The sequence below is a fragment of the Carassius gibelio genome, chromosome B2 (assembly GCF_023724105.1).
Source record: "Carassius gibelio isolate Cgi1373 ecotype wild population from Czech Republic chromosome B2, carGib1.2-hapl.c, whole genome shotgun sequence".
Classification (NCBI taxonomy): domain Eukaryota; kingdom Metazoa; phylum Chordata; class Actinopteri; order Cypriniformes; family Cyprinidae; genus Carassius; species Carassius gibelio.
Genome location: NC_068397.1, coordinates 21,765,680 through 21,786,678, shown reverse-complemented (window position 1 = coordinate 21,786,678; position 20,999 = coordinate 21,765,680). Strand labels below are relative to the sequence as shown.

The 20,999-nt window shown below is 36.6% G+C and overlaps 2 protein-coding genes across 2 annotated transcripts; one reads left to right on the top strand and one right to left on the bottom strand.

The window, feature by feature from the left end:
• Positions 1-2,478: 2,478 nt before the first annotated feature.
• LOC127951244 (nicotinamide/nicotinic acid mononucleotide adenylyltransferase 2) lies at positions 2,479-10,859 on the top strand. Its single transcript, XM_052549058.1, has 11 exons — positions 2,479-2,699; positions 4,770-4,858; positions 5,728-5,795; positions 5,951-6,029; positions 6,116-6,233; positions 6,316-6,396; positions 7,004-7,048; positions 7,470-7,546; positions 8,466-8,567; positions 8,713-8,780; positions 8,857-10,859. Exons 1-11 carry the CDS (start codon positions 2,615-2,617, stop codon positions 8,957-8,959), a joined length of 915 nt encoding a protein of 304 aa, XP_052405018.1. The 5' UTR covers positions 2,479-2,614; the 3' UTR covers positions 8,960-10,859.
• Positions 10,813-20,869, bottom strand: LOC127951243 (laminin subunit gamma-2-like). The gene is made up of 22 exons (XM_052549056.1): positions 20,705-20,869; positions 18,438-18,614; positions 18,142-18,265; positions 17,919-18,061; positions 17,689-17,820; positions 17,411-17,600; positions 17,055-17,167; positions 16,730-16,945; positions 16,466-16,642; positions 15,939-16,172; positions 15,501-15,637; positions 14,792-14,948; positions 14,510-14,715; positions 14,250-14,332; positions 13,677-13,814; positions 13,409-13,553; positions 13,093-13,242; positions 12,794-12,908; positions 12,383-12,579; positions 12,071-12,229; positions 11,868-11,967; positions 10,813-11,490 (listed from the first exon to the last, which is right to left on the bottom strand). The coding sequence occupies exons 1-22, from the start codon at positions 20,778-20,780 to the stop codon at positions 11,237-11,239; spliced, it is 3,423 nt and encodes a 1,140-aa protein (XP_052405016.1). The 5' UTR covers positions 20,781-20,869; the 3' UTR covers positions 10,813-11,236.
• Positions 20,870-20,999: the final 130 nt, after the last annotated feature.

Below are 20,999 nucleotides of genomic sequence, written 5' to 3'. Positions count from 1 at the left end.
GAGTCATTGAATCATCCCATTCAAATTCCATGAGATTTTGTTTAGTTGTCTAATTTTTGTTTTTCTTCAAAACTGTGAGGGAACTCTCATTTTGAAAAATCTTAGTTTATCCAGAATCAGAGCAGCTCTTTTTGGACAAAGACAGACTAATAGATCCCAGTTTTTATGTAGCTGTCTGATTTTAAATCAAGGTGCTCAGTAGCAATTAAATGTCAACAGCCACAAAACAGTCCAAATTACAAAACTGCACATGTGCATGTACTTTAATAATTGTATTAAAAATGCATATCTCATAATGATTTGTTAAACTGAGTTGTTTTCCCCATTTCAGCACTTTAGAGACCTTGTTTTGCAGTTGATGAGTCACACTGTGCTTCAAATGTCTGTCATCAAGTCATGCTGATAAATACATCACTGATGCAATGCCAAATATGTGAGGATTTAAAAAAAAATCTACTTCTTTATAATAATCCAAATGGAATACAACTGAGGCTAAACTAAGGAAAAATGGCATTGATTTAAAACTGCACAGAGGTGTACTTTCTATATTTGCTATCAACTAATTCATTACATTTATTAATTGACGGTAGCAGATGCTATTATCCAAAGTGACTTACAGATGAGAATAATACATGCAGAAGCAATTGGCCCAAGCTTGGTTTAGCAGCTGGACTTTTAATTACATTTGCATTATATATTGGGCAGTACAGTATGTGCTAATGAATAGTTATGATTGGTTTGAGAATAGTCTGAAAGAGACAAATCCTAACTGATCCATGATTCACTTCTTAGAGCTATAGGATCATTAGTCTGAGACAGAGGCAGTCAGTGTTAATGAGGGCCACTGGCTTGTCTCTCTTGGCTGCTTTTCTGCATGTGTGTATTGAATGTATTTTTAGTGTTGACAAACATGGGGTGCAAATGCTATTTTTTGCTATATTTGCTATTTTTTGCCATTCTGTTCAATACTCTAGAAAAAGTTTGTAAAAATAAGGCAAAATGTGTTACAAAATTGTCCGTATTGATTATTCACAGGTGTATTAATGTATACAAAAAAACCGGCATTGTTGTGTTTTAGAGTCTGTAAATAGACAGACCTTTTTTAATGTTGACATTAATTATATATTTTTATTTTTCGTTTTTAGCAGCTGTGTGGGATCATAGACTATTAGAAAAGGAAAGCTGCACAGCTGTTCAGAAACAACTGTTTGTGTCCATTTCTGGCAAACAAGCTTGTGGCCTATACGTGTCTAGTTATATGTCTCTGCTAATATTTTTCTCCAAAGGTTCATTTTAGGAATTTTCTGCCTTTTAAGCATACACATTATAGTACAACACTCTCAGTTTGATTCAGTGGCATTTTTCATTTTAACTCAAATAGTATTTTCACACAGCTTTATTTTATTTGGCCCTTACCTGATGTCAAACTGTGATATAACAATATTCACATTTAAATATTTTAATTTATTTGTTACTGCAATAGCAAACCAAACCATTTTGTGGTTTTGTTATTTCTAGGAATAAATATAATCCAATAAAACTACATTTTTTTATCATTTCATTAAAAAAACAGTGCATAAACACAGTGCGATGAAATCAAAATGAATTTTTTTTTTTTTTTAAATGGGCATAAGGTTGAAAGTAATTGCAAATATCTCTAAACGTCTATTCTCTTCTTTTCTTTTCATTTAATTTCTGATCTGTCATCTGTCATTCTGTTCTAATGTGACGACCGAAATATGAAGTACTAGAAGAATCGCAATCGTTAAGAGTAAATAGAATCTTTGCAATAATCAAAATTATGTCATTAATAACTCACCCTCATGTCGTTGACATCAGGACTCGTGAACGAGTCAATCTTTTGTCCGTTATCTGGCTCGGCTCTGTGTTCATCTTCAGTTCTCTCTTCACAGCAGTTCAGTCAGTGTACTGTTTGAGTACATGAATTACTCCGGGTCCGGGATATTGGTTTATTTTAACTCAGAGGGAGTGTCAACAACATTAAGTTTAGAGTGTACTGTGTAAACTTAATGTGTTCAGTGTTCACAGCGGTTCAGTCAGTGCTACTGTTTGAGTAGACATGACTTACTCCGGGATATTGGTTTATTTTAACTCAGAGGGAGTGTCAGCCACATTAAGTTTACATCTTAAGCCATTTGTGGATTAATGCGTATTGGAGAGGCGAACCGTTTAAAAGGATTAAGTTCGATTTCGTGAACTAACTTAGTTTAAGAAGATCCAGTTACATCGAATGATTCGAATGATATCACTAAACTGCAGCGTTTTGAAATCTCACAACCGACCCGGAAGATAAGACAATGCTGAATAAAGTCGTAGTTTTTGCTATTTTTTATACCAAAATTAGTTATAAATGACATAATTTTGATTATTGGGTGAACTAACCCTTTAAGGTGAATCAGAAAAGAAAGCGTTGGTTCGCGTGCTTACGCGCATGTCCCTTTAAGTGCGCAGGAACAGATCACAGTAGTGACGCTCTTCCTCTCGCGCCTGCCGCAGCCTAATGAACCTCGCCTCTTGCTGCGGTCTCACAACAAAACAAAAGGCCTTAAAATTCGCGACATATGTTCAAAAGAGATAGATCACCACAACCAGAATGACGGAGACGACTAAAACGCATGTCATTTTGCTGTCATGTGGAAGCTTCAACCCCATCACGAGGGGACACATTCACATGTTTGGTAAGTAGCCCATTTCGCCTGTTCTGGAGGGAGTGGATGATGCGCGAGCTGATTTTTAATTCAGCCGTGTGTTGTATTTGTATGTAAAGGGTTCATGGTGACCGTGATGATTTCAGACATCGTGAAGTCTGGCTTATTGATCGATTAGATGTTTCTGTAGAGAATTCTTACAGTCGGTCGCTGTCCAAAGCGAAGGTGCTGAAATGGGCGACGGCCTCAAACCCCAGACTGATCAAATCAACTCTCGATTCCGACTGTGGCGCTGCGCAGCCGCTTGTTCAGCAAGAAAACGCTATATTCATTCACGGTTTTGTAGACGCAGCAGTATAACTACGATTTATGATATTTCAACAAGTGTAATTAATCATTACTTCTGGAGGACAAATCGTGAAGATAAATAACATTCTGTATCCGTACATTTAACGTAATGTGAATGACGTTCATGAATGTGAATGAATGTTTGCATCCATTTGTTTTTAATAAAGTCCAAAGTGGTTGAAAATGTAATGATCAAATCACCGCAGTTTGTCATTAGTTTACATTTTACTTTAAAAGAAAGCAGTTAACATAACATTCAATTAAATTTTTTATTTAGTATTGGGATTAATGTTCTATACATTTACACCACAATATATATATATGTCAAAGGATGATTGAAAACCTTTAAATATATATATAATTTAATAATTATTGTAATTATTAAGACAGAAAGTCATGGTTCCATAAACCATTTTTTTTTTGACAGTAAAATAAAATAATATAAAATAATAAAAATAATAAAAAAAATGTAAAGACCATCATTTTAATAAGCCCACCCTGTGTAGTTTAAAAAGGAAAAAATAAGACCACATAAATGAACCTGTATATGCTCATATGTTCCATTTGGGTAGCCCTGGGGTCTTGCTCAGAAATAATGGTTTGATACTTCATGACTTTAAAATTATAAACAAAATGTATGGTTAATTTATCTTTCAATAAATACTGATATGTGACACATGTTTTGGGAATAAATGCAATTAATTTTCACGTTAAGATGTTCACTACTGTCTTTCATTGTATTTTCTATAACGACAGAATATTTAAAGAATGTTAAGAATTTGTCTGAAAAAATGCATGTCTGCTATGTGATAACAGTGTGCCTGTGGGTTTGATTAAAGTATTTCAAATTTCAAAAGAACATGAGGGTTAAAGCTTTGCAGTTTGTGATATAGAAACTAAGAGTGCATGTCGGAAAGTAAAAGACACTCGGAGAGAGATTTCTTCCATTGGCTCGTCCATCTCCACATTTCAATGTGCCAATAAACACAGCAGGGAAAAAACCTTAGGAGCTTGGTACTTTCCTTAATTCAGTTACTGCAGCTGTATTTCTCAGAGCGTAAGCAACATGAGGAGTACCAAGACCACAGTTTGATCAATACAATTTCACTGTTTTTCCCTTGAAGCAAAAGCATCTGTGTGTCCGTGACCTATTTTTAAGCCTTCTTTTCCTACTGCATGTCTTTGCATATATTGAGGTACAAAAATAAGAACAGGTTTATTGCTTATTCTGAGCAATGCTTCTGACGGAGATCAGCGGTATCATGCGGTATCATAACCGCTTGGATAGCTGATACTGCTAAAAATACAATAGAATATAATACATTTAAATGCTAGTTTTTAATTTATTAAGTATTGAATATCTTGGTTTCTGTTGCCTCTGCTTTTTGTTATGGCCTCATTTTTCATTTATTTGTAGTTTCTTTTGTACACTGGAGATATTTTCTTTAGAGATTTACTCAGATTATTTCTGCCTCATATTCCCAAACAGGAGATCTTGTTTCTGCCATTCACTTCTGTCAATATTCTGATGGGGCTGGGGGTGTGAGGTTATATTTGACAGACACGCTCACATCAAGAGAGAAATGTCTTTTAAAACAGAGGTGCTGTCCTCACTTAAAAGGCCTTGTTTTACTTTTTTATCTCTTTGAGAGAATTCCTTTCATCCAAGATACCTTTAGAACATGGCATAAAGTGTGTTGCAGAAAACAAAAAATGCTCCTGAGATAATAAGGTAAACTGTTTGGTTTGCAGAAAAAGCCAGAGACTACCTACACAAGACTGGACGATTCATAGTGATTGGGGGTATCATCTCACCAGTACATGATTCCTATAGCAAACCGGTAAGATAATCTGTTTGTTTTAAGGTCTAAAATTATTTTAGTATTTTGTATATTTAAGCAATATCACAGGAGAAGAGTGCTATTGATTTTGATCGCTATTGATATTGATTGCAGTTCAGTAAACAAAAAGTTATAGTAGATATTGAAAAACCTATGTTTTTAAAAAGATACATTCCCAGTTGCTTTGTCCATTTTTACTTTGCCAACTAAAATAGCCCATGCATACCTCCACTTTGAATTTTGAGCAACACAAATAGTGGTGTTCCTGAATGAATCAATGTTTTTGAATGAGGAAATGATTTAGTGACCCTATAAATGAATTGTCATTCTTAAGACTAACACTTGAGTCCATCTACTGGTGTATCTATGTAACCTGCAGAAAAAGTCCCCACAAAATCCCCATACTGTTACATCACATTAACAAAGTTTTCCAGTTGAAATTATATTATATTATAATTATAGTCTATTATAGGTCTATGACACAGTTAATACACAGTAATAGGTATATTACACATCTGAAATATTAGTCACTTAAGTCATCAAACTTTTTATTGGTAATTGCTGTGAATATGCATGACCAAATCAAACCTTTTGCGACATCTGTGTGAGGAAATCTTTCCAGCTGAGATTCCAGATTGCTGCATTACTGAACAATGGTTTTAATAAAGGTTTTAATCTGAATCATATAAATTATCTCTAATAATATCAACAGAACTTCTCTCTTAGCAACAAAGTATGAATAATAAATGCTTCTTTCAGCAAGCAGATGTAAACCTAAGAATATTGTTTGAAGCTCAGAAATGATCTTTATTGGTGGATGCCTAGTAGACTTACTTTGCCTTATTTTGGTTTCTTTTCTGCTTTTCTAGGGCCTTGTCTCTAGCAGACATCGTCTCACCATGTGTCAGCTGGCAGTTCAGTCTTCTGATTGGATCAGGTAACTGTCAGTCAGTCAGAATGCATCTCAGCTACACCCTCATAAGAATGCTATGCAGCACTTACCTATACTTCAGCAGCCTTGAGTTATATTGATGATGGATATATATTGTAAAATGGACATAAAATGTTTGATGGATTAATGGTCTTCTGTAGAGTGGATCCTTGGGAGTGCTACCAGGACACCTGGCAGACCACTTGCAGTGTTTTGGAGCATCACCGAGACCTAATGAAGGTTAGTCCCGAATTTGGCCTGAACTCAATAATTTTTCTTTACTTGTACTCAATCTCAAAGTAATAAACTGTGTTGTTCTTCTGTAGAGAGTCACAGGGTGCATTCTGTCCAACGTGAACACACCTTCCACAACCCCTGTGATTGGCCAGCCCCAAAATGAAACTTCTACTATTTACCAAAACACAGCTAACAAGTCTGTGGCTAGTAAGTGATTTTTAAATATTCAGATGTTTGTTGTTCTGGAGAACAGACATTGCATTATTGACTTGTGTCTCTTTTTCTCCAGTTAAGCTTTGGGGAAAGATGAGCGAAAGCCTGGGAAAAATTTGCTGTGTTCGCCCACACATGGAGCGTTTTACCTTTGTTGGTAAGTTAGTATATTCATATACATATTTGGGATGTGTGCCTTGACTAATTTCATATAAATTTTGTAACTGACTAGCTGACTAGTCTAACAAACCCCTAGAAGCCTATGCTGGTTTCCGTGTAACACTGAGATTATAGAGAAAAAATTCTGAATTGCAAGATATAAATGTAAAATAAATGTTAACTGCAAGAAAGAAAGTCAGAATTTTATATTCTTTATTTTAATTTTATATTTTATATTGTATTTCAGAGAAAACCACTGAATAGACATTACAAAAGTCTATTTATTTATTTATTTAACTATTGTGTTCATTTTTTATTGCATTTTTAAGTAATTAATCACACCAAATTAATGCATTAAATCATACACCCACTTTCAAAGCATTTCAACCCCTTTCAATTTGTGTCAAAAATGAAAATGTCAGTCACAAAGATATGTCACAGCTTTGCGTTCTGGTTCATGTAAAAATCACATAATTCTGTATAATTATTCTGAATTATTCATACGCTTCACACAAAATGTGTATCAATTTTACATGACTCCGGTGACTTTCCAGTGAATCAATCATCCCTGTGACCTCCCATGCTTTTCTGTTTTTTCCGAACAGACGAAAATGCCAACCTTGGTACTGCAATGCGCTATGAGGAAATTGGTGAGACGATGTGATTTTCCTTGCCTTGGTTTTTGGTTTTCAAATCAGTTCTTGCTTGTCACTTTGAGTCATCATCAGGAAATACTGAGTTTGCTCAGGGAGAGAGCAAAACTCACTGTATGTTTCTCCTCAGGAAAATATAAATAACATCAATTAAGACAAAGATAGACAAACGGCTGTCAGAGAGATTGACAAAAATTCTAAAAGTCATGTGATGGTGTTTGTCTGTGTACTGTGAAAAGGCATCTGTGCGATGTGTAGTCCCTTATTCTTCCTCCTCATGGGGAAAACGTGACTTGTTTCTTTTTCATCTTATCAAAGTTGTTGTGTTTACCCCCTCAGCAGAGGAAAAACATCTCATTACTGTGTTTTCTGTTTTTATGGTGTGATGTGGATGTATCTGTGATTGTGGTGTGTGCAGAGTTGCGTATCCTGCTCCTTTGTGGCAGTGATCTCCTGGAATCTTTCTGCATCCCTGGCTTGTGGAACGAAAGTGATGTAAGATATCACTCCTTTCTTTCTTTCTTTCTTTCTCTTCCAGATGAACCAAAAGCAGAAAAAAGGTGTCGCAAAACGAGTTTTCTAAGTGAATGATTTAGTGACTCAATCATTAATTTGTGTTTTGAATGATTTAAGTCAAGTGATAATTTCAGAACAGCATGCTAGCATATTACTCTCAATTCTTTTGCTATAGAAAGATAATGAAAATACTAGTATGTTTGTATGCAGTTCCGAATCAGTTGTGTCAAGATATGGGTCACATGTCTCCACCTACTGGCAGTATGATGTCATTGTGATTTCCACACTACTAAGGGTTATTTTAGTATCATTGAGATACTATTATAGTTTGAATCGGTTGTTATTTGTGTATTTTCTGTTTTAATCTTAGTCATTTTGTTGTATTTTGGCATGTTTATTAGTGGTTTCAAAAAAATATATATGTCTTTATAGTTTTTCTTAGTTTATATTTAAGTTTCATTTAGTACATTTAAACTAAAGTTAAACTAAATAAAAAAACAATGAAAATTTTTTTGCATTGGCAAACAAAATATAGTTTATATAGATTCTTTGAGTAATAAGTAATGTATTTTTATCTACTAATTATACTACTTATATGTTAATGTTACTAATTATACTAAGGTGCTAACATTTGTATAAAAATGACGAATATAATATGTAAGGCACTACATTTTTGTGAAAGTTATGGATTAAGGAAATTAGAACCAACTTTTCAGAATAGCATGCATTGATGAAACATTAAGACTATAGGAACATATAAATAAAGCAAATAGTGTCCGTTTTGATTTCTAAATTATGGCACTAACAATCTATCTTTAGCATACAAAACATTGTTGATACCAATCCAGAAATGTGTTGTTAAACTGAACTGAATATGTGATTGTAATATTTTTTTTAGATGGAAGTGATTGTGGGGGATTTCGGGATAGTGGTGGTTCCTCGGGATGGAGTTGACACAGAAAGGATAATGAACCATTCATCTGTGCTTCGAAAACATAAGGTATTATTATTTGGAGAGTTTGGGGTACAACCTAGTACGTTCTTTACTGTTAAGTTGTAGTTATATTGCACAGTAAATGCATGCAGTTTAGAGCATATTTGCTGTTTTGTGTTATTTATAAGGCTTCGTTTTTTTTCTCTCACAGGACAGTATAATCGTGGTTAAGGATGAAATCGACCACCCGATGTCAGTCGTCAGTTCGACTAAGAGCAGGTGCATGCTCTCGCCGTCTACACATAATTAATCTCACCGTTCTGTACCCTAACCCTCTTGTTTTTCTCTTCACCAGACTGGCTCTTCAGCACGGCGACGGTCACGTGGTGGATTACCTGAGCCAGCCCGTCATCGACTACATCCTGCAGAGTCAGCTCTACATCAATGCTTCTGGATAGGGTGGAGAAGTCCACTTCCGAGCCGTCAGTCATCCCTGTCTGTCTCTCTCTGTGTAATCTAGAGTATAATCCTCCTGTGCTACCACTGCTTTTCCATGTAGAGGAGCATTAATCTGTCCTCCGCTCTTACTCGTGTCTCACTGGGATGTACAGCACTGTGCCTGAGGGATCTGCTCCACCAATCAGCTTTAAGGGACTGGGTGGGCTTAGGTGCCCATTAGGAGGAAGAGGAGAGAGCCTCGCTGCCACTATGACAGAGAAAGAGTGTTTTTGATTGAATTAGATAATTCATTGCCTGCTATAATGTCAGTCTTTGTTGTTGATTTAATGCTCTCTGTTCTTGTAGTTGCATGCCTAAGGGTTTCCTTTCAGCGCACGAGTGTTTAAAATACCACGTAGACCGTAGTCTGTGGTTACAGTGTTTTAAAAAAAAAAAACTATGCTTAGACTCATCTCATCTCTAACTACATTTTCTACTCATCCATCAACTGTATGTACAGAGAACATCTCATATACTGTATTATGCCTCAGTGTTTTGTCTTCAATGTGCATTCATGTATACGTGGAGTATTTGGTTGCACATTAAAGAATGCGATTTCATTGACTTTGCTTTCGTGCACATTTACTTCTCCACAGCTCCTTTTTGCTCGACATTAACTTGCTAACATGTCACACATGTGATGTCTAGTAAACTGCCTGTGCATCAAACCATTAGTTTCAGGATGAGATCCCTTGCACTTTTGCTTGTTTTGTGAAGAGATGCAAAAAAAAAATCTATGCTTTTGAACTCTTTTTAAAGTTGGAACATTCTTTAAATGATTCAATTATGATTTGAGCTGACATGAAATGTCAATCTGCTGCACATCTAACACAACCTTTATAAATGAATCAAAGTGTATTTGATGAGAAGAATAACAGATTCAGCGAATTATGTATATTGTGCATAACTGCTTTTGTGAGTTTATGGGAGGCTCCGGCTTTACAATATGAAGATATGAAGAAGACTTCAATATATTACTGTGATTATTGTTTTTCATATGATAATGCTCTAAGTCTCAGGTAAAAAATTGTTTGATTTTGATCATTTTAACCAGAGACTTTTCATAAATGAAACTAGTAGCCCAGAATGGTAATCTTCAAAAATGTAAAGCCTATTAAAATATTAAGATTGTAACTGTAACCACTTCAGTCCCAGCGTTTACTAGGTTTATTGCACCTGCTGTTGGTTATGTTCATTGTCACATACATTAAATGATAAATATAACACCCCCATTTTATAATATACAGAGAACTATTAAACACACTGATACCTCACTGCTTGTATCAACATAAATGCATGATTTGTTTTCCATTTTCATTGAGCAATCACTATAGCAACTAGCATATCAGGAATCATTAGATTTTCTCTCAATGTAACATCATAAAGAATATTTTTTTTTTCATGGTTTTGGTATGCTGCATTCTTCTGTAGTGCTAAAACCCTCAACTCTTCCTTGCGTTCTTCATGCCTTTTTTTCAAAATCACAAGCAACAGAAATAGATATTGTTGATGATATTGTCTGTTTCTTGTATTTGTATTGCCCTCTTGCTTTTGAATTGATAATAGAGATAAATCTCCTTGTATGCATATAAAACACCATGTAACATAAGTTCTGTTTTTGAGATGCTAAACTGTAGATTAATTTTAGATGTCAATATTATTCATTTTTTAGTTGTTGTCTATGGTGTAAAGCATGAGTAAGTGTGTCTGTGTAATGTCTTACAATACATGAATATATTTCTACTTTATAGTGGCTATTTAATAAGCATTCAAAAACTGAAAAAGTATGTTGCCATGAAAATAACTCATGCCCTTGATGACAATACTGAATTTAATAAAACAGAACAGAACAAAAAAGAATGAGAATTGTTAGTTTGTGCATTTCTTTTTGTGCATTTTTCACTAGATGCTGAAGCAGATGGAGAAGCAACTTGATGTTACCTCTCACCTAGAACAATTACAGATATTGTATATGTTTATCTATTAATCTCCCACAATGAAATATATTTGGCACTCATGCAAAACAGAAATATCATTTACCTCATTTCAACTTCACAGTAATACTTTTTGAAATTGGAAAAACAAATTCAACTGAAAAAAATAAATACTAAAAATTCTCACACAGTACAAAATCATGTTATAACAAAAAAATACTCTTTAGTTAAAAAGTAGTGCCAGTAAGTTCATAGATTAAACTATGTAACACTGTGATTTGGCCCTGCAGTAACCCAAAGCCTTTACGGCCTTTCAATAGGTGGTATGTTGAAACAGCCACTGGGAATGCTTTTACGGATCTCCTCTAAGTTGGCAATGTCGGCCAGGATGGTGTCAATGTCTTTGATCATGCCTGAAATGGTGGCTCTCTGCTGGGCTTCCTTCTCCTCCAGCTCCCTGAGTCTGGGCCTCAAGTCCTTCTCCACGCGGCTGCGGCTTTTAGTGACGGCGTCCTCTAACTCGGACAGTCGTGTGTCGTCAACGGTCCCAGGAGTTCCTGGAAAACAGTATTACAGTCATGGTGATTCCTTGCTCATCACTGGGATAAAAAATATTTTAGTTTTGCTTCTGACACACCATTATCAAATGTTTTAAGTGATAGAAAAAAACTTTGGCAAAAATGAAAAACGCTGTCTAGTCTGAAATAAAATAAGTTGAAGCCAAAGTACTACTAAAACTGAAGTCAAAATAAATTAAAGCTAAATAAAAAAATTAACAACAAATGCTAAAAATGACAAAAGCACGTAACAAAATGACTAAAGTTTAACTGGATAAAAAAAAAACACATTGAACAAATGCTAATTCAAAATATTAATACTCTCATATTACATAAACTGCTTGTGTTGCATGTAGTGAATCACTGTTATAACTCACCTAGGGAGCTCATAATATCAGTGATTGTCTTAAAAGTATCACTAACAGCATCCCTGGAGTTCTTTGCATATTGAAGTGCCCCACTGGACTCCATGAGAGCCTGATTTAATAACAAAGAAAAGAAAATGTAGCATACATCTCCACTTTTACATATAATTTCAAGTGTCTTTCTCAAAGAGTTTTAGGTAAGCAGACATTCTTACTTTCTTTGCGTCAGTAATCTGTGCTTTTGCCTTGTTTTTCTCTTCATTCAGTTTGTCTCTAGTTACAGAAGCCCCTTTCTTCAGTTCATCCACATCTTTTTTCAGTTTAGTGGCAGCTTCCAAAGTATCCAAAGAGGAAGGAAGAGCAGCTGACATTCCCTGTGGAGACACATACAAGCATCCTGTGAGCACATTCAAAATTTTCTGTATCCGACTCAAAAAGACCCACTCAGCCCATGTCATTCAGTATAGCAAGTAAAAGAGTTTGTGAGAAACTGAACTGTTTGCACTCAAGGCAGCAGGTCACTATACCTCCAGTTTGGTTGCAGTGCTTGTAAGAGTGTCGATGGTGTCCTGAGCATCTCTGTAGTTAGAAGACATTGCATCCAGAATGTCCTGAGTCTTAATGTTGTCAGCTATGGCCTTCTGGATGGTGGCATTGATGGCAGGAAGTTTTCTAATAGCGGCATCTGCCAGATCCTTATTCCCACTGATCTGGTCATCAAATCCTGAGTTAAGAAACCATAGAGAAATGCATATTTTTAAAGGGTAAAGGTTAATTGTGTTGGTTAGTTTAAATAATCACAGAACATTATCTGGAGATATAAGAGACTCCTTCAAAAATATATATATATATATAAAAAACTTTTGACTGACAAACTCTTCATCTGTAGTGCATCTATAATATTTAATAGCTTGTAAAAATCTAGTGTTCATCTGTACCTTTGAGTGTCTCTAGTGTCTTATCCAGACTATCCTTGTTGTTGGCATAGATTTCCAGAGATTTATTTGTAACTGCTTCAGCTGCAATTGCCCTGGCAAAAAGTTGGTCTTGAACCTTCAATAAAGCAAAAACCATAGTTAATGTTCCCGTTGACCCAGGAACAACCATTAAAGGTCAATATTTGCACAGATATATATAAATCTTGTTGCAATTTCTTAGTTGACTATATTGTTCTTTGTAGTTATTGGTTTCTGAACATCTACACTTTCAGGGATGTTTAACAGAGGATCAGGTTTACCTGTTGGAAGCTCTTGGCCTTATTGAGCAGATCAGCTGTCTCTTTCTGCTCACTGAGCATATTCTGCTGAAAGTCCTGGTACTGTGATAAACTGCCCTCCACCATACCCTTCAGACCATCGAACTTGGAAACCACACCAGCAATGTCCTTCTGCAGAAAAAGAAAGATAATAGTACACATTGTTCATTTTACACGGTGTATTTTTGTTAACGCCAGTATAAACATGTGGGTACAAACAAAGACTTGCATCCCCGGTATTCACCTATTTTTACTTAAACTCTTCTATAAAGATAAATATTCAATTCAGATTGACTACCGTGAAGGGCTTGGGAAGTTTCTTCTCCAGGTCAGATAACTGTTTGAGAGTGTTCTGAGCCACGCCGCTCTCCTTTCCAGCTGCATCAGTAATTTGAACGGCCTTCCTATCAATGTCAAGCACTTTAGTGACGTCTGCTTCATACCTGAAAACAACATCATTAGAAAGTAAGGTCACAGTCTTCATCTCTGCACAATAAAGGTTAACACTTTGGTACTGTGGAGAATATGATCTGTTTAATAGTGTTTCTAATACAAAAGCAACTTACTGGTTTTTGAGGTCCCTGAGCTCGTCTTTGACATTATTTTCTCGTCTGATGACACCTCGGATGAGGTCTAGGGCTTGCTCAGATTCTGCTAGAGATTTGGCTGCAATGGTCTCCACTGTCACTGCCTCACCTTGGTGCCTGACAGGAAAAATCCCTTCAGTCAGTCTTTTTTTTTTTTTTCAGTTTTTTCATATATTTTGGATGCTCAACAAAGATGAAATGTAACGTGGAAGTCTAGTCAGTGGTTAAAGGAATTTTTAATGCAATGGTTCTCGACTATCTTTCCATGGACAGCAAGGAAAGAAAAAAAAAAGCTCAATGCATAAAATAATCATGCAGAGTTAAGATAGCAAATTCAATCAAATTCCAGACTCTAATAAATACAATAAATTTCAGTCTCTGATTAATGACTTTTAATTAAATGTTTCCTATATAGTCTCTGTGCCAAAGCAAAAACAGTTCAGAACCACATTTGCTTGAAAGCTATTAATGCTTTTGTTGACTAAGCAAGAGCACATGCAGTTGTTGTGTTGTTTCACTGTTTGTGGCATTTGAGAATAACACGTGACTTACTGCTCAGCAAGATCAGCAGCTCTCTGAACCAAATCAGACAGGGTTTCAGCGCCTGGCAGCGTATCATCACCTGAGGGAAACTCCTGAAATAGACATACAGGGAATGAGGGAAATGCTGAGATTTTCAAAACAGTGATTCTACTTTTATTAACCCTATATGTGATGGTTAGGGTGAAACATTCAGCTGAAAACCTAAAGCTAAAATAAACACCCATATTAATATAACAAAACCCATTTAAATATAATAATGAAATACTCACAGCCTGTTGGATGTCCCGTTTGGCCTGTTGCAGTTTTAACCTGATCTCATTGATGAGTTTACGGATTTCTGAAACTTCTGTTCTGTACTGCCGATCGTTGTTTCTGATCCCATCCACTGTCGTCATCAAAGCCTCCATTTTTCTGTCCTCTCTCAGCTGGGATCGGCTAATGCTCGCCAGTTTATCTTGAAGCTGTTTCTCTGTATCTATTTGGAATTTAAAAAAATTAATAAACTAGGTATACACAATGAAATAAACAAGATAAAATAAGGATTTTCATACTTGTGAGTTCATTGGCTCTAAATTCCAGGTTTTGCACCATGACCTCTGAGGCCCTAATAGCCCGTTCCAACTGAGCATCGTTGACTGGAGCATCATCACCTCCGATTCCTTTAAATAAATCCTCCATCTCTTGCAGCTGTCTTGCATAAACCTCTATCTGTTAAATAAAAAATAAAAAACATGTTTGACATTTGTTTGCCATCAACATCTGTTCATATATCTCTACTTTAATAGGTTTGCAGGGACTGTATCCAACCCTACAGCAAATGCCATCATTTAATGTTTCCAATCATTTTTAACCTTGACTGAAAAGGCTTTTTTCTCTCTTGTTATACAGATTTGGTAAATGCACTAGAGTTAACAGCAGTCAGATTCAGTGCGTGATGGTGGTCCCTGGGAAAACAGAACATTTAATCCCACCCACACGAGCGGTGTTCAAAGCAGCATACCGTTATATCACTCTCCAGATAATAAACAATCATCCATTTTTTATTTCACACAGAGTAGAGTGTAAAGTGTTTATTTTGATATGATATTAAATGAACATTATTTTCTAATGGTTAAATCGCACACTAAAATTTGATAATTGAAGACGTGGTCAACCTATTTTTACCTTCTTTCATGTACATTTCCTATCATATCATATCATATCAATATTTTTATTCGTTTGTTTTTCTTTATGTTTGTTTTGAGTTCTGCAGTGTCTTACCTTGTTCTTGACTGGGTTAAAGCAGGAAGGACATGTTGATTTGTCACACCTGAGTCCATCGTGACCTTCCTTACACTTGCACTGTCCTTTATCATTGCATGATTTTGACACAGAACCCTGTTGGTTGCAGTTACAAGCTACAGGGAGAAAAGCGCAAAACTGAGGTCAATTTCACCATTAGGGTTTTTTACATTTCACTTTTTTATCAACATTATATTCCAACATACTTACTCCCAACTCGTCACATATTGATGCTTTATGAGGACCCTTTGGTGTAATTTTTTGATGTGCAGGGTCCTCCATATCTTTAAATAAGAAGAAACCCTGCACATCAAAAAGCGACGCCAAGGGGTCCTGACCAAGTGTCATTATGTGACAAGTTGGGAGTGAGAGCTGTTTTATATTCAGGCTTGTGTCAGTTCTAGTTGTTTTTCATACCCTGACATGGCTCTGTGGGGTAACTGTGGTAGTATCCATCTTCGCAGTCCTCACACTTGGGGCCGGTGCTGTGATTCAAGCACTCCTGACACTCTCCTGTCCGGCGGTCACAGTTGCTGACAGCGTTCTGGTCCACATGGCCAAGACATTGGCAGGGCTGGCACTGTTTGGGAGGACCATACTCTCCCAGGGGGTCTCCATAAAATCCATCATCACAGATTTCACAACGAGTGCCTAGAAAATATTAGTAGTAAATATGGGGAATGCCTCCATTATGATTAACAGCAGTAGTCTACAATCATACAGAAATAAGATTCACCATTATTTTATAGTTCCAACTAATGTTCTACTAATGTATTGACTTCTATAATCCTACTTTTATAGTACTTTTTGACATTTTACAAATCGACAGCGCCAGTTATTTTATTATACATGTACATAACAACAGACTTTTCGATTTTGGGCGCACTATCCCTTTAAGAACATCTGCGTCATGTTTGCCTGTTCTTTTACTCCTTGTTCCTCACCTGTAGTCCCCTGGGGACAGCGAGCACACATCACCTCCTGGGTTCCTGGAATAACATAGCAAGCCTCTCCCTCGGGACAAGGACACTTCTGGCAGGAGTTGGGCTGTTGGCGGTTTACATAATAACCTTTAGGGCACATCTGCAGATTTGGTGTCTCATCAGCGGAGTAACAGCCTCCTGTAAACACAACAAATCCACCTTCCTTAGCTCAGATTTTCTTCAGAACTAAAACCCCAATATGGGTTAAATGCTTAAATAACCAACCAGTTTCTGGATCACATGTTCCACCCTGACAGGAGCAGGGCTCACACGGGCTTTGGGGTCCTTGACCAGGGAAACGTCTCCTGTATCCAGTGGCACAGCGTTCACAAAACAGTCCATCATAACCAGCAGGACATCTGCACTTTTCTACCCAAGTGGCAGGGGTGCCAGGACCCAGTTTAGCTGACACCAGAGACACATCATCCAGATAACCACGTCCTGTTGTGAAAGCAGATATACAATTATTTTATTATGTTTTATTATGTTATATGTGCACTTGTTTCCAACAATGCAGCTCAGTCATAGAGTGGAGAGATTAAACACCCACCATTTTCACCAAATGTTCCTCTGATTTTAATGGCTGTAAGGTTGCTCAGAAGTGTTTGAAATTCTTTGGACGAGAGCTGTGGTTTCCATTTGCTGCCAGGCTGTTCGTCCAGTCTATGAAATATGATATGCATTAGAAGATTTTTTTTATCAGACTCAGTCATTTGTCACATTTGTATATAAACGGAACAATCAAAACACCTCTAAAACTAGTCATTCACTGATATTGTACCCATATACAGTAACATATCCCTAAAAAATGAGTTATAACAGAAACAGGAACATGGGAAATGTAAGCACCACTTACATTTCTTTAGAACACACAAAGATCTAGTTTTTCAAAATGATGCGACTCACTTGAACGTGTAGGTGACTTTCTTGGCACAGGGAACCACAGTCCTCAAGTCTCCTAGCGAAGCAGACACCTTAAGACCTGCTCCTTCTAGGATAACATCAGAGATGGAAGGACGACGGACACCTCTGTCCAGACGCAGAGAGAAGCTGAGCGTCTGACCGTAGCTCAACGCTTGATTCCCCAGATAGGATGCTACGATAAACACAGAAGCACAGGAGTCAACGAAATGTCAATACATCACTGACTGTAAAGAAAGTAATAGAAAATATAATCATCGTACCTGGAGCAAGCAGATAAACAGGAAGGATCTCCTTAGAGATAACCTCAAGGTCTTTGTGAGTAGGAGACCATCTGAATTGCACTTGTGAAGGTTTCAAACCTTGATCCGTGGCAGCTCGCCAGCCCTCAGGTCCTGTGAGACCAGACAAACATTTGCTGTAAATCAACAACTTAAACAAAAATGTGATTTACTAAAAAAAAAAAAAAACAGAGATTACACATCAAGCTCACCGGTTTCAAAAGTTGAAGTGATGTTGTAAATGGAATATCCCTCGGCTGAGGAGCACACATTTGAGTGGCCGTTGCAAAAGCAGGGCAGACACTCCTGTGGATTATTTGTGAGACGGCCGCTGTTACGTGACCGACAGATTACCCTGCATACGAGGAACACTGGTTATTGACATTATTGTAATAGTTAGATACAAGTCAGAGATGCAAGGCTCACTGTTCTCACCTCAAAGGCTCACATCCACCGGCAGTGACTGGAGTGTCATCACGACAGCGGTCACACTTGTCTCCAAAAACTCCTTGTTTACATGTACACCATCCCGCATTGTTGCATCCTGGTCCTTGAGAACCTGAATAGAAAAAAGGATATGCATTTTGCTTATACTTCACCATATAGGGTGTTATTATTGTGCTTATATATTATTGTGCTTATAAACCTTATGTTCCAGAGAAACAAATGTGCAATTCTTTACAATTTGCTCTTTGAACTAACTTTTTTTTTTTTAAGACATTTGCCCTCACCTGCAGTGTTGCAGTTGCAGGGCACACAGTTGTCTCCTGCCCTCTGGTGGTAGTATCCTTCCTTACAGCTTTCACAGTGCCGCCCTTCAGTGTTTCCTTGGCAGTTTATACAGTAGAGTCCCAGGTGATCTGCTCTGCAGTACTGTGCTTTACCATGACATGAACAGGCACCCGAGGCTGCAAGACAACATGCCAAGATGAGTTACTTGGTCTCTATAACTTTTCCCTAAAGCAGGAACCTACAAAGACGTTCTGTGGTTAAGGAATGTGCTAGATAAGTAGATTTGTTACAGTCTTTGAAAAGATAGCAGTGCTACACATTGTCAAAGTTAACTGGCGCTGGTCGAGTTTTTAGTGGTATTGATGTGAGCATGGGAAAGTAACATCTAAAGACCATCTTATACCAATAAAAACAAACAATTTCCATAAATGCAGAAAATTACACTCCACCCTATAAGGCATATTCATTCACTCTCCAGGATATTATACAGACAATAACTCAAACCCACAAACCATTAGCTATCGGAGAATACAATAACAAAACCACACGTCTGAGAATCAAGATGAATCTGAAAGATACTCTGGACATCCAGGAGTGGACAACTTTTAAAAGGGAAGAAGTACAGCTGTGTATACACACATTAGGTCATGTAAAAACAACCTAGTCCACGTTCAGCCAGGCCTATGATAATGGATGTTAGATAATAGACTGGCTTTGTGGGTAGGACAAGCTCACTCTTGTAAGTCATTTAACGGAAAGTCAAAATGAGGTAATGTGAAGTCAGAATGAACCAAATCTCATCCATTCAGAACAGACATTTGATTCCTCCTAGCGGGGCAACATCAGGGTCCCTCACAGGTGAGCAACACAGACAGACAGCAACAACAGCCTCTCAATGAGAGACAAAACTACCCAGCTGTTAGACAACAGGCATCCTTATAGGGCCCCGGGGCGGTTTTTTTCTCGCACAGATTGTGATGTTGTGTTTCCAGTTTCGAAAAGTTTTTTATTTTTTTATTTTACAACCCCACTTTGAAATGTATTAGGTACATTTGAAAAAAAAAAGAACCAAAAAACAAAAACTTGTTAACACTGCCTCAAGGGTGTTTTTAATACTAGGGCTAAGGGACAAACTCTAAATGTGATATATTTCACACTTTTGACTGCCATAATCTGTCTCTCTGTGTATTTCCTCTTTTAGAAAGTCGTGAAAATGCTATTATACTTTTTCATCTTTTTCTATTAGAGCAAATGGGAATCCAAAAATCTAATTTGCTGTAGTCTCCTTTTCATCACTAGCCTACAGAGATTTACCCAAACAACGATTTTCCGAAAAAATGACAGATAAATGTCCTGGAAATGGAAATAATGGGAAAAATTATTATTTTATTTTTTTTAGATAACAAGTCGTCCCAAAACGTTCGCGCATGTTCAAGACGCCCAAAAAGTAGCGGGACGCGGCGCAACTGTATCGAGTGTTTACAAAGAGTTAGGCAACAATTAAATTGTTCTTATATATATATATATATATATATATATATATATATATATATATATATATATATATATATATATATATAAGTAGGATATTAATATATATATATATATATATATATATATATATATATATATATATATATATAAAATAAAAACTTGTATGCATGTATAATTATAATTATACATAATTATAGAATTTGAATTATTATTATTAAAAGTTGAATAGAAGTAGTTTTAGCCAGGACATTCATAACCATTGTAACAATTTAAATCATGCTGATTGTAGCCTATCTGGCTAACAGATTTTCTCACTAATAATCACTATGATTATGAGCATTGTGGTTATAATTAGACTGTTATTATGATCTGATGAGTTAATAACTTTCAGTATTTTTGTTACACTGCAGTTCACAATAATCTACAGTAAATACAGGTAAAATTGTCTTTCTGATCTCTTGTCGCTGGTGCTTGTTTAAAATACGATGCCAAATGGATAAACTCCTCAATAGCTAGCATAACATTTTACATTGCTAAATGTAAGACAGAGAAAACAGAAAAATATGTAAAAATGGTAAATACCCAAATATATTTTGCTAGTTGTCCCACTTTCATAGCTTTGTTGGACTGAATTAATTCTGCAAATTGCCTAAAGTTTAATAAAAGCCATGCTCACTAATCACTTAAAATTAAGCGCTACTTAACGTAGTCAACACACTATCATAATGTCAAAAAATGAATGAGTATATACAGGCAGAATAACTTCACTTACATCGGACTGTTCCCTGAACTGGAGACCAGATGTAAACTGCGCAAAGAAAAACCCAAACGATCTTCATTTTCCACATCCAAGAAACAAGATAGTGCGCCGCGTTCTCTGCTGGATATCACGGATCCTGGCGGTCCGTTAGTCCTCAGGAGATGAGATGGACAGCTGATCCCCGCACGCGCATTTAAAATCTTCCCACCGGACAAGTGCAGGCACGTGAAGCTCTGTGTCAACGGTGAATCATTCACACACAGTATGTGCCTGTCTGATAGGAAATGCATCATAAAGACGTGTTTGA